The sequence below is a fragment of the Plectropomus leopardus genome, chromosome 11, assembly GCF_008729295.1.
Source record: "Plectropomus leopardus isolate mb chromosome 11, YSFRI_Pleo_2.0, whole genome shotgun sequence".
Lineage (NCBI taxonomy): Eukaryota > Metazoa > Chordata > Actinopteri > Perciformes > Serranidae > Plectropomus > Plectropomus leopardus.
This window is the reverse complement of record NC_056473.1, coordinates 33871795-33888167: the sequence shown is the minus strand read 5'-3', so window position 1 is coordinate 33888167 and position 16373 is coordinate 33871795. Positions and strand designations below refer to the sequence as shown.

Here is a 16373-nt window from a genome sequence, read left to right as displayed (position 1 = left end):
GCAAACTACGGCTAAGTAACATTTGTATGTTATTTTATAGCAGATATATTTTAAACTTTATACGTTTCTTTACATTTTAACAACACTGTGATTACCATTTGTTTATTGTTTAGGGGGACAAAAGAGAAAAGGTCATGTTTGGGCCTAAAAACATCCAGTTATGATGGCAAAATTGTCCTAGAAAATGCCACCTACTTATATAGGGATATTTATGTAAGAAAATGAGGAAAATCACTGCAAAGTGGCAATAGGGGGGACTAAAGGTGCGTTTCCATGGTACCGGCTCTACTCTACTCAACTCTACTCTACTCTACTCTACTCTACTCATCTTTGGTATCGGGTATTTTTCTGGGGGTCGTTGTCCATTAGAGGATAGTGTAGCAGTTTGCTGTGCAAAACTGCCGTGACATCATCTTCAAGGCAACAAAAACACATGTACAGACTCTTACCAGCTGGATACGCTGGTCAGACAGCAAGGTGAGGAACGTTTGCACCTCCTCGAGCGACCACGGCGTGATCTTTCTGGAAAAAAAAAAAAAAGATACAAAACTGCGGCTGCTACAATAACTCGGCTATTTAAAATGGCGGCATGGGTTTGCACTGTTCACGGTATTCATGCGTGCCGTGCATTGATGACACAATGACTATTCTCCCTGACCAATCAGTGGTCTGCAGTGTTTCCACGTCACCTTTTAGAACCTCATAGAACCCGGGCGGCTTTTTTTGGAACCCCAGGAGAGCAGGTGACAAAAAAAAGATGGTTTTTCCTAATGAAAAACCAAAAAAGGAGAGAAGAGTAGAGCAGAGTAGAGTAGAGTAGAGCCCGTACCATGTAGTGGAAACGCGCCTTAAATCAACCTTAAATGGGTTTCACAATGAGGGTCACACCTGTGGCCCTGCAGGTCCCATAAACTGTAAATGCACACAGAAAGAGGCCCACCACATGGGGCCTGAGGACGAGTGCTCGCACAGGCCGGAAAATGTTTCCAGTTATGGAGCTGTGTAATGTCATCTCTGTCCATTTTCACTGTAATAAAACCCTAAATAAACCCTTTAAAGCCAGGTGAAAGTATCGCTATCAGCAGGTGAGGCGGTGCCAGTGACTCAGCTGAGCGAGCAGGAGGTCGAGGCTTCCTGGAGTTCAGGCTTTAGAGGAAAAACCGTGCAGCAGCTGACGGTGGAGAGAGTTCGCAGACTTCAAAGGCAAACGGACAGAAAGGATATTTAATCTATGGTTAATAGGATTACCAAGCCAAGGAAATAATTATTTAAAGCATTCTGATATTTCCCACATTATGTTAGTGAAGTGTGATCGGGGGCGGCTTAGACGAGGAAGTTCCAGGAAGGAAAAAAAGACTCTTTGCAGTGATATTATGTAAATGCTCATTTAATCTGTGACGGCTTCTGCCTGCCAATGAGGTCACTGACTCCACTGCCTGGGAATCTCTGCTGTCGCCTGCCAGCTGGCCCGGCACAGAGCAGCACGGCGCGGCCTGGTGGAAACAGCCACCTACAAGTCAACCCACCTGGGCTCATTACGGAAACAAACCACGAGGAAAAAGCCGGCTGTAGCTCGGAGACTTCTGCAGCCACCGCAGAGCTTCGGCCCAGGTGTCACTAATTGATTATAAACTGGGCGGATCAGCGACGCTCCAACAGCTGATGTTCATCTGGAGGATGAAAAGAGGTGAGCGGGAACTAAACGGCGGTCTGCATGTTGACGATATAACACATTTTATACTGTTGATTTTATATATATTTTCCAAGGTTTTAGTTAATAGGGTTTTGGGGTCCTGCCAAAAAAAAAAATTGAGCATCAAACACTCAACTATTTAAAACCTGGTCAAATTGGTTTGGTTTCTTTCAAAAACACCAGGAGAAGCCAATGAGTGGCCCAAAACAGAGCAACAAAATTAGTTGAAAGTTACAAGAAAATTATCTGAAAATAAGCAAAAGAAAGTTAAAAAATAAAACAAGAAATTTTAAAAAAGTGCTGAAAAAAATATGCATATATATTTATTTGCTGTAATACAATTTAAAATATATAATTAAAATTGTTATAAATATGGGTTTTTTTTCAGTAGTAGTTTTTCTAATAATTATGCCCCCATTTTCAAAACTAATTTTCTGGTAATTTTCAGGTTAGTTTCTTTCCCTTTCCTTCTCTTCATATTCTTTTCATATTCCTGTCTCTTGACTTTGACCTTTCCCTCTCCATCTCCTGCTTCCTCCCCTCTTTCCACCTCTGTCACTTCCTTCTATATTTGACCTTTCCTTACATACATCCTCTTTTATTCCCCTTCCTTCCTCTATATATCCTTCTTTTCTGCTCTACTTCAACTCCTCCTTTACCACTTTCTGTGTAACTTTCTTTTTGCAGGAATGCACAGAAGCATCAGGAGCAAAACGACCAAAACGCCTGCCCCTTTTTAACCTGCAGTCCACCTCTCCCTGGCATGAGCATGAGCAGAGGAGCAGGAAGAGCAGGAGCAGAGGAGCAGATATAGCAGAAGCAGATACAGCAGGAGCAGAGAAGCAGATACAGCAGGAGCAGGTAGAGCAGATACAGCAGGAGCAGGTAGAGCAGATACAGCAGGAGCAGAGGAGCAGATACAGCATGAGCAGAGGAGCAGATAGAGCAGGAGCAGAGGAGCAGATACAGCTGGAGCAGGTAGAGCAGATACAGCTGGAGCAGAGGAGCAGATAGAGCAGGAGCAGAGGAGCAGATAGAGCAGGAGCAGAGGAGCAGATACAGCTGGAGCAGGTAGAGCAGATACAGCTGGAGCAGGTAGAGCAGATACAGCTGGAGCAGAGGAGCAGATACAGCAAGAGCAGAGGAGCAGATAGAGCAGGAGCAGGTAGAGCAGATACAGCAGGAGCAGAGGAGCAGATGGGGTTGCGTAGTTGAATATGTTAGTCTCGTCTGTCTGACTCATTGATCCTTTATCTGACTGAGGTTTGTGCTCGTTACAATCCGTGGCCCTGACCCCGGCTCTGAAACATCAGCAGCCTGACTGTGCTGCGGGTCAATAAATCCATGCTGCTGTCCGTGGTGCTGAAGTAGCAAACAGATCTAAACTGTATGTAGCTAGGAGATTAGAGGAGGGGGAATTATTGTCCGGATGATTGTCTGGATTTTAAGACATTTCAAGGATTTTAGAATGTTTAGTATATTTCTAGGACATTTTTCCTATTTTGGGACATTTCTAAAATTTTAGGACATTTCTTGGATTCAAGGATGTTTCTAGAATTCTATGACAACCCTAGGAAATAAGGACATTTGTAGGATACTAGGATGTTAATGGGATTTTTAGAACATTTCTAGGACATTTCTCCAATTTTAGGGCATTTCAGAGATTCCAGGACATTCTTCTGATTTTAAAACATTTCTGGGATTTTAGGACATTAGGGGCTTGGCTAGGCTTCAGTGTGAAAAAGGTTGGGGGGCCAGATTTGGCCCGCGGGCCATGTGTTTAGTATCACTGCTTTAAAGTCAACACTGCATCATCTCTCTCTCACACACACATTCACACATAAACCCTGTTGCAGTCGCATGTAAAACCATCATGTGGAGATGAAACAACCCCCCAGCGGCCAGAGGATCAGCTGCTGACATCTCAGATGGTCAGGAGGCTCGCTCCACCGGTCAGCTGCCTTGTAGCTCCCTGTAGGTTAACTCACCCGAACCTGCCGACCAACCAGCTGCACTTGAAGGATCTAAAAGATTTAATCCATCTGTCCTCAAAGTCTCTACACTGAGGGAAGATCTCCAGCTGTTGTCATGGAGACGGGCTTTGCAGGGCGTCGACAGCAGTGATGTCGTGTTGTGCAGCTGCTGTTAGTGAAGGTGTCATCAGCAACATGTGTCAACATCTCAGCAGCTGGATGACATCATCAGAGGACGCAAGAAGTTACCTCCCAGATGTGCTTCCTCCTCTTACTCAATATCTTTTCTTTTCTTAAAACTTTCTGCTCCACCCCCATTCTCTCCTTCTTTTCTACCCCTACCTCCTCCTTTCCTCCTCTACCTCATCCATCCGTCTTCTACCTCCTCCTTTTCTTCTCTACCTACTCCTTTCCTTTTCTACCTTCTCCTTTCCTTTTTATCTCCCATTTTCCTCCCCCATATATATGCACTTTTCCTTTCCTACAGCTCCTGTTTCTTTCTCTACCTCTTCCTTTCCTTCTCTACCTCCTCTTTTCCTCCTCTACTTTCTCTTTCTCTTACTACCTCCTCCTTTCCTTCTTTATATCCTATTGTCATCCTCAATACATTTACTTTTCCTTTCCTACAACTCATGTTTCCTTCTCTATACCTCCTTTTTTTATTTCTCTTCTTCCCACATTTTCTTTTTTCATCCTCCTTAAATCCTTCTTTCCTGATCTGCCTCCTCCTTTCCCTCTACATCTCCTCCTTTCCTTCTCTACCTCCTCTTTTTTTTTATTCCTCTTTCCTTGTCTATTTCTTATTTTCCTTCTCTTAACTTTCTCTCTTTTTTCTTTTTCTCCTCATAACATCTTTCTTTCTTCTTCTTTCCTTTTTAACTCCAGTAACTCTATCTTTTCATTCCTCCTCTCTGACCTCTCTTTCATTACTATAGTGACCTTGGTCACCATCACGTTTACTTAAAGTCTTTGTTAGATGTTTTTAAGTGAAAGCAAGAATTCAGAACTCAGCCATTTTTTCTTTTTTTAACTTACTTCATGAGTTTGTAAACTCTCAATCTGCACATCTATCAGAAACTTCCAGAAGAAAACACAAAGCAGCCCAAACTGACCAATCAGTTGTTATTGTCTCCACATGGTATCTGTTCCACCTTTAACCATCTTTACATCCACAAAACCTCCATAAGGATGGACAGAAAGTTTGTGAATCTTACAAACAGACCTCCGTCTGTATTCACACTGTCACCACGCAGAGCTGGACAAAACTTAACAGAGTACTCAACTCGACTATAATCACACTTCTGCAACACGTCAGAATCAGTGGAGCGTAAAAAACAACCAGAGATACTTTCTTGGCACCTACATTACCTGCAATTCACAACTGAACAATTCAGGTGAGCTACGCAAGTGGCAGTAGGCAGGCTTCAAATATGCATCAAACTGCAAATTCAAATTGCAAATATGAAATGTGTTACATTTCATCTCTATATTAATACAGACAAACACCAAGTGTCAGCAATTTCTACTTCTTAACATGCATTTTTGTTTCAATATGCTCCCAAAAAGTTTTCTCTTTTTATATATATTTTATCTTATTTTAGTTTTGTATACTCCTTATTATTCATTTAATTTACTTTCTTTATTGATCTATACTTATTCCTGTCTTTGTGCTGCTGCAACAGCTGAATGTTCCCTTTAAGAAAACAGCCTTTAAACAGTTAAACAGCTGTGATGAAAAACAGTCATGAAGTGAATTATCATTACTGTGACATAATGAGGCTTTTCACAACAGGAGCTTAAATACATATTGTTGTTTTTTTCTGGTTTTTTTTTTTCTAACCTGGCCAAATGAGTCATCATCTGTTGGGTAATAACATAATGTAATAACTGCACATTAAAGGAAGACATGCTTTCCCAATATCTGCACATTAGAGGCTAATCAGCTCTAATCAATACAACCTTTGATCATGGCGACTGTTTCCACTATGAACTGTGCAGCCTGCAGCAGCTCAGAGGCTTCGTACCATCACACCTCATTCCTGTTGATATGAATACATACTCTGGGCTGCTAATAAAGCCATGTTCATGGCAGTGTGTGTGTGTGTGTGTGTGTGTGTGTGTGTGTGTGTGTGTGTGCGCGTGCAGAGACAACAGCAGCAGTGGCAGAGATGAAAGCTCATTGATCCCTCAGAGGAGCCACAGCTGCTCTCTGCACAGCGTCTCGTTATTAATCTGAAGCTTTTAAACGCCTGGATCGGCAGCCATTCTTCATGATTACTGCTGCTGCCACCATTTACACACAGATTACAGCACTGTTGCAGGGTGCAGGTAAATATGTAGGATGTTACAGCAGCGAGGTTATTATTTGGGTTACAGTGATTGAGAGAACCAGAGAGTGAGGCAAACAGGGAAAAAAAATCACATTTTATTCTATATTTTGTCACTGTTTATTTTTAATACTGTAAAAAAAAGTAACTGCAGAGAAAAGTGGTGTTTTCTGTCATAATGAACTAAATCAGCAGAGTTTGGAGGAGGAAACACGGGCAGCAACATGATGCTCATTAGAGTTCAGACACATCATCTGTGACTCAAACAGCTCCAAACATCTCAAATGTTCTGGATGTAAATTACTTCCCTTAAAAAAGAAAGCACATGTGAATACACAGTTTGTCAAACACACGCCATATGTTTAATCACATGTTGGAAGGTTAAAATTCACAAAAGGCACATTTCCTATGAAGCTCCCAAAGGTCAAAGTGGGATTTTTTTTTTCTGCTCTATAATTTTGTGTTGCACATTTAACACCACAGTGATTAGGCGTACCTCTCACTGCTGCTGGTTATGTGCTGGTATGTGGTCAAATCTGTATCATTGCAGCTGTTTAGATAACTAGCAGAGTGAATTTACTTCTGTAGCCATGACGACAGTTATAGAGTTTAAGGGATACAGCCATGGGCGCTGTGATAATTTTACTAGCTATAGTTATGGGTTTTAAAACTGCTTCCATCTTGCAGCGTGAAATCAGATTTTCATTTTTCATTGCTTCCTTGGGAAATTGTACCATGTTAAGTTACTGCAAAGAGAAGCCACGGTAGACGCACCCGCATAAACTGCCTCAGTGATAGAAACAGCCAGAGCTAAAAACATGGACCAAGCAGCAATCCACAGATCAAAACACATACAGGGCGACCTGAGCACAAAAGGGGCTCTGCAAAGACAGACAAAAAGTATATGCATTTGACCAAAGAAACATTTACGCCAAAAATAAGACAGTCTCTGCCAGAGCTGCTACACAGTCAGAAACACAGCCTGTGATTGGTTGACAAGACAGAAATATGACCTCTGATTGGCCAACAAACCAAACAGAAGAACTCATGGACAGCTGGACAGCAAGTGGACAGCTTACGACAAGATTAACAGTTTCAAACCAGGAAAAAAAAATATTCAAAGAAAACATTCAGTGTTGGATTTATTATTAGGGATTTCAGCTTCTCCCACACATTCATTACCTTTCATTAGAAGCGCTGTTGAAATTATTGTATATATCGTTTAGTTAGAGCTCCACACTCTCACTGTGTACTCTGGGCACAGATGGAGCAACTTCCTAAGATCCAAGTAATGTCCTAAATCCTGGCAATGTGCTTGAATTCTAGAAACTTCCTAAAATCATAGTAATGTCCTAAAATCCTGGGAACACGTATATGGCTGCTGCCTCTGGCTCTTGACCTCCTGTCATTTTGCGAAAGTGGTTCCCAAGCAAAGCAAGCTGAGTATCCCTGAACTAAATCTTACACATTGAAACTTTAATGTGGCAACTTTAGAAAAATGCAGCCTGACATCACGCTGCGGTGACCAACCAGAGATAACACCAGAAGATGTTTGTAGTCGATGGGAACAAATAATATATTCTCCTATTATTAAATATTACTGTGACTAAAAGAGTGAAGTGTGTATCAACAGATTGTGTACGATTTTACAAACAATAAAGCCAACAAAAACTTACTAAAGATAAATCTTAGTTCTCTGAGAGGGGTGATTGTCTTCCTACAGTTGGTCTTCACAGTCCGCTCTCCTACAAATGGCCATTTAAGTGACACTCCCACACCGAAGCACAGCCCTGCAGCTAATCTCTGCATCGCATGATTTGGTGTGAACACAGCCTTGGAACACACACACACAAACACACACACTTACTGCTGATCTCCAACATACATGTTACCACTGATGAATTCCAACACACCCTTTACAATCTAATTAATGTCAGAGCTCGTCCGAGTGCGATAATATTTTAATCAGCGAGAGCAGAGAGCCTGATTACCTCAGAGTGACCGGCTGAGGAGAAAACAGCGTCGACTTGTGCTGTAATTACATCAAGAGTCAATTACATGACCTCTCCTCCTGCTCACTCATCACCACACGCCGAGTCAGGAGCACAGCGAGTTTAACAACCAGCAGCTTAAACCCCACAGTGACTGCTCATCCTGCCTGTCCTCCGTCACCCAGGGGACATTTGCTGGGTTTTTTTCAATCTCAGTTGATTTAAAAAGTTTCCTTCCTACCTGACTCTCTGGAGATTTGGACGAAGGCCTCCACACCGCTCTCGCCGTAGTTTCCCTCCGAGGCGAGCGTGGACACGTAGTTCCAGCCCATCGCCGTGACGATGTCCAGCATGGCCTGAGCCTGGTAGGAGTCTGGAGGGACCACACGGGAGAAGAAGTCGTAGCGAGTGTTGTCGCTGAGCTCTGGAGCCGTCGAGGCGTAGCTGATCTGAGGGATCTGTGGCAACACAATGAGGGTTAACCGATAACTTTAAACCACCGAAAACAGCATAACTCTTCATACTTTAAGTCTTTTAAATGACACTGTTAATAAATTGCAATCCAAGGAAATTAAGTGATTTAATAGCAGATTGCTCATTTAGCAAATTTCAGACCCGATTTCTATTGAGTCAGACTCAAACAAATCGTTCCCATCAGACTGTGATTTGAACAGTTTAATATAAAAAATACTTCAACTTTACTGTCTTTCTGTTTAATCACTGTTAAGAATGAATTCATGACAAAAAAGAAATGAAGTGAAGAAATCTTTTTCTTGCATGCCTCCGTGATCAACGATCAATCCAAAAAAAGGCGAACATTCATCATGAATTGAAGTCGAGGCAAAACTTTGACAAAACATCTGTTCACAAACTCTCAAAAAACTCGTGTTGTATGCCTAACACATACATTTTTCAGAAAACATGACAATATTGAACTACATTAGAATATCAGATATCGAAAATGCATGTGTTTGAGAGAGAGAGTTTGTAAGCAGATTTTTTGCTATAGTTTTGCTGTTGTTAAATGTGGACCCCAGTGAAAAATGTTTGTCTTTTCAGATTCTTCTTTCACCATGGAGGCATGTGAGAAAAACTTCCTTCACGAATTCAATGTGACATGAGGTGAGTAACTAATATACCAATGGTAATTTTATGGTTGAAGTATTCCTTTAATATGCTGCAGTCTTCGATTCTCCCTTTCATCAACCATAGGAAAAACAAAGGGCAATTATGGAGCTACATTATGTAGCAGGTCATATGTATGCATGTGTGAAATTACATGCTCCGCACAGTCCCCTGCAGTACTGAATACGCCTCAGGTGCACAGGAGGTGCCCACACAGAATGCAAAGCTACAGATACATAAATTTACAGTGCATGGTAAGACATGAGTAGCACAGCAACACAGCAGCAGTGTATAACTCTGTAGTCAGGCCAGATGATGCTTAATTTTGATGCAGGTCTGTTTGTGCTGTTACAGTACAGGTACTTGCAATGGCAAAAAAGGGTAAAGAAAGACACATTACAGCACTGATACTTATTTTATGGCTGTTGACCTAAACATTTTCTGATTTATAACAGAAATAAAGTGATTTACACTGGGAATTGTTTTTTACTTCTAGTATACATAAGGTGCCAGAGGATCCCCCACACCCTCTGACAGAGGTCCTAGCTAAGCCTCTAATGTCCTAAAATCCAAGAAGCGTCCTCAAATCCTAATAACTATCCTAAAATCTAAGAAACATCCTAAAATAATTTAAACATCGTAAAAAAATCATGAGAGAAACATGTATGGGGCTGCTGCAACTGGTCCTGAAATCCTAGAAATTTAGATTGACCTAAAATCCGATAAACATCGTAAAAGTCCTAAAAACCTAAAACTGTCCTAAAATCTTAGAAATGTCCTAAAATCCAAATAATATCCTGAAATCCCAGAAATTTCCTAGAATCCTTGAGCCCTAGCCTTCTCTAATTTTTAAAAGTGCCCCCCAAGAAAAGCGAGTTGAGTATAACTGCATTCATGTGGGGCTGGGTGATATGGAATAAAGTCTTATCACAATATTTTTTTTTCATATCAGTCGATATCGATATATATCACAATCACTATTGCTGTCAAGCTTAAAGGTTCCCTTTGACTCCTAAGTGAGATATGAAGATATAAGGTTCATTTTGGTTTAAATATTTATTTTCTGTCAGACATTGAACATGACAAACAGGCATCACCAACTGGAGGACCTATTCTACTAGAATTCAAAGAGGTCCAGTTACTAAACTTTCCTTGTGGCAAAGGTCTGAACCTCAAACCTAAAATCAATATCATGATTAATTTAACATTTTACTTCAATTACGATTAACATTAGAGAATTTTGCTTTTTGCTTTTTGGTTTGTTTTTTGCCCTCATAGTTCACTGACACACTGACACATGTCCGCACGCTATAGTGGGCTGTCCTACATGTCTGCACTGGAGCGGACTGTCGGACATGTCCGTGCGCTGTAGCGGACTGTCGGACATGTTCGCGCGCTGTAGCGGACTGTCGGACATGTTCAGACATGTTTGCGCGCTGTAGCTGACTGTCGGACATGTCCATGCACTGACATGTTCGCGCGATGGAGCAGGTTTTCGCACATGCTTGCGCTGGAGCGGGCTGCCGCACATGTCCGACCGGAGCAGGCTGTCCGACATAATTCACAGTTCTTACATTTTATAAACCAAACAAAACCATCAGCAAATAAGTGCTGTTATGATAAAACAGTTTCCATAACAGGTTTGTAAAGAAGCACAATTCATTCCTGCTCTAAATGTGACTATGCCAGTACAAAGTTTGTAGTTTCATTGCACCTTACCTTTCAGGGAAAGTCAGCTCAAATTATAATGTCATATAACTATTTGAAAATGACATAATTTTTAAACCCTCATGAATTAAATAAATGTTATGGAGGTTTACTGAACTTATCAATATTATCCTGTTCAAGAAGACCCTGCCTACTATGTGTGTAAAATCTAATGTGATTTTATTATCTCACTGCAAATGCAAAGTTGGCAGCCTTGAAATGTTTGATAACAACATTTCTGCATTAAACAAAACAAAAAATGAATCTGGTCGACATTAGGTTTCTTTCAGAATGTGTTTGCTGTAGTAAATTCGTAGGGAATGAAAGCAATTTCTAGGAGAAAGAAATAAAGGGAGGAAGAGACCTGTAGATATCCATATTTGTATTCTGTATTTTGTATGATTGTATTGTTACTTTATATAAAGCACACTGTGTCACTCTGTGTATGAAACGTGATAAATTAAGAGAGGAAAAAGAAACCAATGTTTTCAATGTTGGAGGGGGAAAAAAAGCCGATTGTTGTTTATTTTTGCATTATTAATATCAAATCTGTTTTGTTTTATTTTCTCTGAGGTTTGTTGAAATGCAAGAAATGTCTAAAATCTTATACAATGAACTCACAGGAGACAGGAGGGAACACATCAGCGGCAGAGTTATCAGTCAGATTTTTAAATGTTGTTTAGTGTCACTCTCAAACATCCTGAAGTATATTTGTTGAGATTTAAACAGATCGAGTTTGAACCTTAAATCTTGACCTTCCTCGGCTTCCTGTTGTTGGTTTCATGTCAGAGCGAAGTTAGCGAGCTCTGCTGTGTGAATTAGGGAGGCGGATCAGGTCATAGATCCTGCGGCAGACAGGCCCGACAGGCCCGACGGGGCTGGATAATGGTCCTTTAGAGAAAGATTGAAGGGCTGATTGATTTCTCTTCAGTCAGAGGCCGGCGTGTTGGGCCGAGCGCTGCCGGACGCCTCATCAGGATTCACAGAGGAAGGAGGAAGACGGACGGCCGGGGGCCTGACAGCAATACAAATGTCACTCTGCCCGACTCGCTCGGCGACAGGCAGCAAATTAAAGGCCCGTACTGTAAATACAAACCTGTCCGAGAGCTGACGCTATCAGAGCGCTGCAGCTTTAACGTCACAGAGGAAGATTATTTCTAACACAAAGAAAATGTCTGAGCTTTTCATGCTTTTTTTTTGTTTTAGACACTTTAAAAACAGTGGTACTCAACTTAAGGCCCGCCCCCAACCATTCTCTAATTCACAGTAAAAATAAGTGATTTAAACTGGGATTTGTTTTTTGTACTTTAAGTATACATAAAGTGCCAGAGTACATAACAAAAACATCAAAATAAAGTGTGTTGTCCTAGGGAAGGGACATGCAGTGGCTGTTTTTTATGTTTATTTTACCACCAATTTTTGAAGAGAGCATGCCTGCTGGTTTGGAAGGCGTTCATTCTTTTAAATATTTTGGTTTTTGTTTTGTTTTTCTTTATTTTTGGCAATTGTTCAAGGCAACATTTCGGCAATTTTTTTGTTTTCAAATGGTAATTTTTGAAGAAAAAAACTTTGGCAGAATGCATGTTTTCTTCAAAAATCCCCTAAATTACACCATTTATCAGAGCTAAAAACTGTAAAAAGAAATTCTTGTTGGATGTTCACATTTCCAACGGTCCTTCGACACATCATTTGGTATTATACATGTTTGTGAAACAAATTTCCAGGATACATTTAGTTTACAAAGCTTTTCCAGACCTGGAAATGCTATTTGCAAATTCAATGACTTTTCCAGGTTTTTCAGCACATACCATAGATCTATTTGACATTATTTCACAGTTTCATTTGTTTTAATTTAGGTTTTTTAAATCTTTCATAACAAACTCAATTAACAGAAACAAGTTTTCTACAGATCTGTCAGATAATAAGGTCATGTGGAGACAGCGTGCACAGCAACAGATTAGATCAGAAATCATGAAGATTCATGCAGGTGACGCTTCGAGGAACTATGATATTTTATACACACACACACACACGCACGCACACGCAAAGTGCACAGAGTAATGGCTAAAATAACTGCAGCTGCATGAGAATATAATGGGCCCTTCCATTAGCATTAATGATGCATTGTGGACTGAATAAACAGCAGCATCAGTTATTGATGCTCAGTCAGCTGCTGCCCCATTAAAACACATCAGCCCGTCTTATACTAACACATACATACATGCTGTGATTTGAGCGTGTTAACAAAAAAAAAAAAATAACAGCATTATGACTCGAGCTTTGTCGGTAAGAGAACTGTCGTCATCAAATTATGGCAGTCATCATAATAATAATAACTGTAAATGCTTTAGTCCCATTGTGTTATTGAGAAAATTGCAGAGACTTTCAGGGAGAAATCACTCTTGCCCTGCTGGCGGCTTCTGAAGGACTTCCTGCTACGACTTGAGGACTGCTATTTTAATTAGCCGCCAAATTGGACACCCTGCAGATCAACTCGCCACACACTCACTTCTCCATCCTCACAACAGTGCAATCACTGGCTCAAAAAACATCTCTGTGAAATACATGTTGGCTTCTACTTTCATGGCCACTGCTCCAAAAAGGGCTTTATTTTAGAAAAAGCCAGGAAGTTTGGTGCAATTTTGAGAAGTTTAACTTGTCACATTGTAGTCATTTTAGGATTTTTCTTTCATCTCATGAAGGCCTAAAATAAAAAAAAACAACTCACAACCCCATTTTAAATCCATTTTTTTAAAGTTGCAAAGGTTCTGCTCACCATCATGTCAGTGGAAAGTTGGTTTTTAGTTTTATCGTCCATAAAACTCTGCTGGGGTTTCACGTTGCACTCATCTCGTAAACAACTGAAGCAAATGGTGAGCAGGATTCAAATGTTAAAAAATAAATAATGAAACAACAAAATGTCTCCATACTGCTTGTCCAAAGTAATTCAAGTGCCCTGAAGCCCCGACAGGCCAAGTTGTTTTGAAAAACGTCACCGGAATCATGTTTTTGGCCTTGTTGTAGCCCCCCCTTAGTTGCATGTAACAACAATGGCTGACTACCAGCAAGCAGCACTTCCACCTCGCCACACATAGCAATCTCATTTTACCTTGAAAATCAGCCCAGTCCACAAAGGTGTTTAATGAATAAAGGTGACGTAAAAGTGTCAAAACAAAAATTGTTTTTAAGATACTGTTGCCAAAGGATAATAAGCTCACTACAAACGCTCAGAATATTCCTTGGTATTTGACAAACCACTGATGTAGACGTTTTTTTCCACCTATCAAACTCGCCATGCATGTTCAAGTACTTGGAATTGTTTTTGCATTCTAGTTTTTGTAAAATGAATGTTGTTTTAAAAAGGGGAAAAATGTCATTTTTCAAATTATACATATGTGTAGCCTGGATCTGGCTTTCTGTTTTAATGCACATTTTTGATTTTTGCACAAAAAACACTGGAGTGGTTACACCAACAATCTGAAGTTTCAGCACAGATAAGTTTGAAAATGTATTAAAAGAGGAAAATGTGACAAAGTGCAATGGAAATAGTTTGGACTTTTGGCCTTTGTCACTGACAAACGACATGTGCAGCTAAAGATCTGACCGACAGAGGAGTAAAAGCTCCCCAGAATCAAAGGATGTCTCAGTGGGACAAACAGCTGACTGTCATGCTGATGGATGGTGTCCTGACGGATGGCGTCCTGACAACGCTCATTACCCTCAACACCAGACCTTTACTTTAGCTCGCTGAGACCTGGCAAGCCGAATCAGACCCCGGTCTCACGCCGAGGCCAGATCTCTGTGTATGGACATGTTTACACGACTTCACATCAGAGGACACGCTCGCCGTTTCCTGCCGTCTCAGGGTGTTTCCCGCGACAGTGATTGATGCTCGTCATTCGTGCGACAGCCTCAAGCTTTCTGCTCGACTGAACGATGAGAGGAGAAATCCATCTGAGGTGACAGCACACGTCCATCATCGTTCACTCTGCGCTCTGATTGTCTTATTCAAAGCAAAGCTCTACGTACTGTCATCCGTCTCGCTTTTAGACAATAAACAGCTTCACCCTGCAGGTGAAATCCTACACGACTCCCGCCGTCGCTGCTCTGTTTCTTTTTAATGCCTCCTAATTGAATTCAGGGTGAAGTCAGAATGACTCACTGCCACACTGAGAGAAAAAAAACTCAACAACCAGGCAGAAACTGTGTTTTTAATTACATGTTTCAATACCTCAAATTAAAGGAAACATGACATTTATGCTTTCTGGGTCATCTCATGTCTAAATACGTATGGAAAAGGGAGTTTATTCTGTTTTCTGTCACCTCAAAATAAGTGTTTTTAATAATATACACCATGTAAAACTGAATTATTGACACAAAATCATCCAATTACACATTGCCAGTATTTATCCAGTGTTAATATTTAATCATTTCAACCAGTTCCCAATGAAAACTTGGAAGGTTGGAAGAAGTACTTAGACCTTTCACTTATGTGAAAATAACAATGCTACAGTGTAAACATATTTTGTTACAAGTACAAGTACTACATTCAAATTCTACTGAATTAAAAGTATCGGCATAACATACTTTTTTAATGTTAATTTACTGATTAAGTCTACCAATTTTCAGGTAATTGTCTTGTACTTTTAACTTTGTTTTTGCTACTTTTGGGGAAATTTCTTCTTTTCTTGCTCGAGCCCTCTTCCCATGTTTTTGAAAGAAATCAAGCCAATTTTCTCAGGTTTCAAAGGGTTAATAAAAGATGCCTGTTCTAAACAGCTTTCAAAGGAAATGATGTCATCTACTGTAAATGCACCTAAATAATATAAAACGGACCATTTATGACATGTATTTCATGCCAATAATGGCATGAAATACATGAGACAGCCATGAAAATGTAATGCAATGAATGAGAAACAGGGGCCCATTAATAATTTATTTAACGGCCCAATGCAGCCACATACAAGTCCGCTCCTTCAACCTCTATTAACTTCAAGCCGTCTTTCCACATCTAACACTGGAAACTGACATTCAGCACCTAAAACTCTATTTAAATTGGATGAAAGGAAAGTGCGACGCTCAAAGGAAATCTGATCTTATGATAGAATACCCAACAGGAAGTGAAAACCCTCTCCAGACATCCACCTGGGTCACATGTCTCTGATGGTGTTCAGTTGTTTGAAGCTCAGCAAAGAAAACGGGGTGAAGTGAAGTTCAGTGTGCGATTAGAAAAAGCTGAAATAAAAACTGATCCTCCAGCATCAAGGAGGGAAACAAACTCATGTTTGTGTTTTTGTTTTCTTCTGAAGAGACAAAGTGAAGTGAGAGACTTCAGACGACTCTAAGCGGTTTCAGACGACACAGAATCTAACAGTCATGTCGTTCAGACTCTGGAGAGAAAACTGCACTTGGCTCAAGTATCAGCAGCAACACAAACTCCAGAAACTAGAATCAATGCCACACAGTTGCATGCCTGAACACACCAATCACATTGGAGTTACAGTTTACATCCATGTCTGTGAAAACACGGATGCTTCAAACACATTTTTCCCCCGGC

At 40.6% G+C, this 16373-nt stretch overlaps 1 protein-coding gene across 1 annotated transcript in view; it reads right to left on the bottom strand.

Annotated features, from left to right (window-relative positions):
• LOC121949981 (metabotropic glutamate receptor 8-like) overlaps positions 1–16373 on the bottom strand; it is a 128643-nt gene that overhangs the window by 74237 nt on the left and 38033 nt on the right. The window contains exon 3 of the mRNA XM_042495869.1: positions 8226–8442. Coding sequence (XP_042351803.1) covers positions 8226–8442 — 217 coding nt within the window. The remainder of the gene's footprint in view (positions 1–8225; positions 8443–16373) is intronic.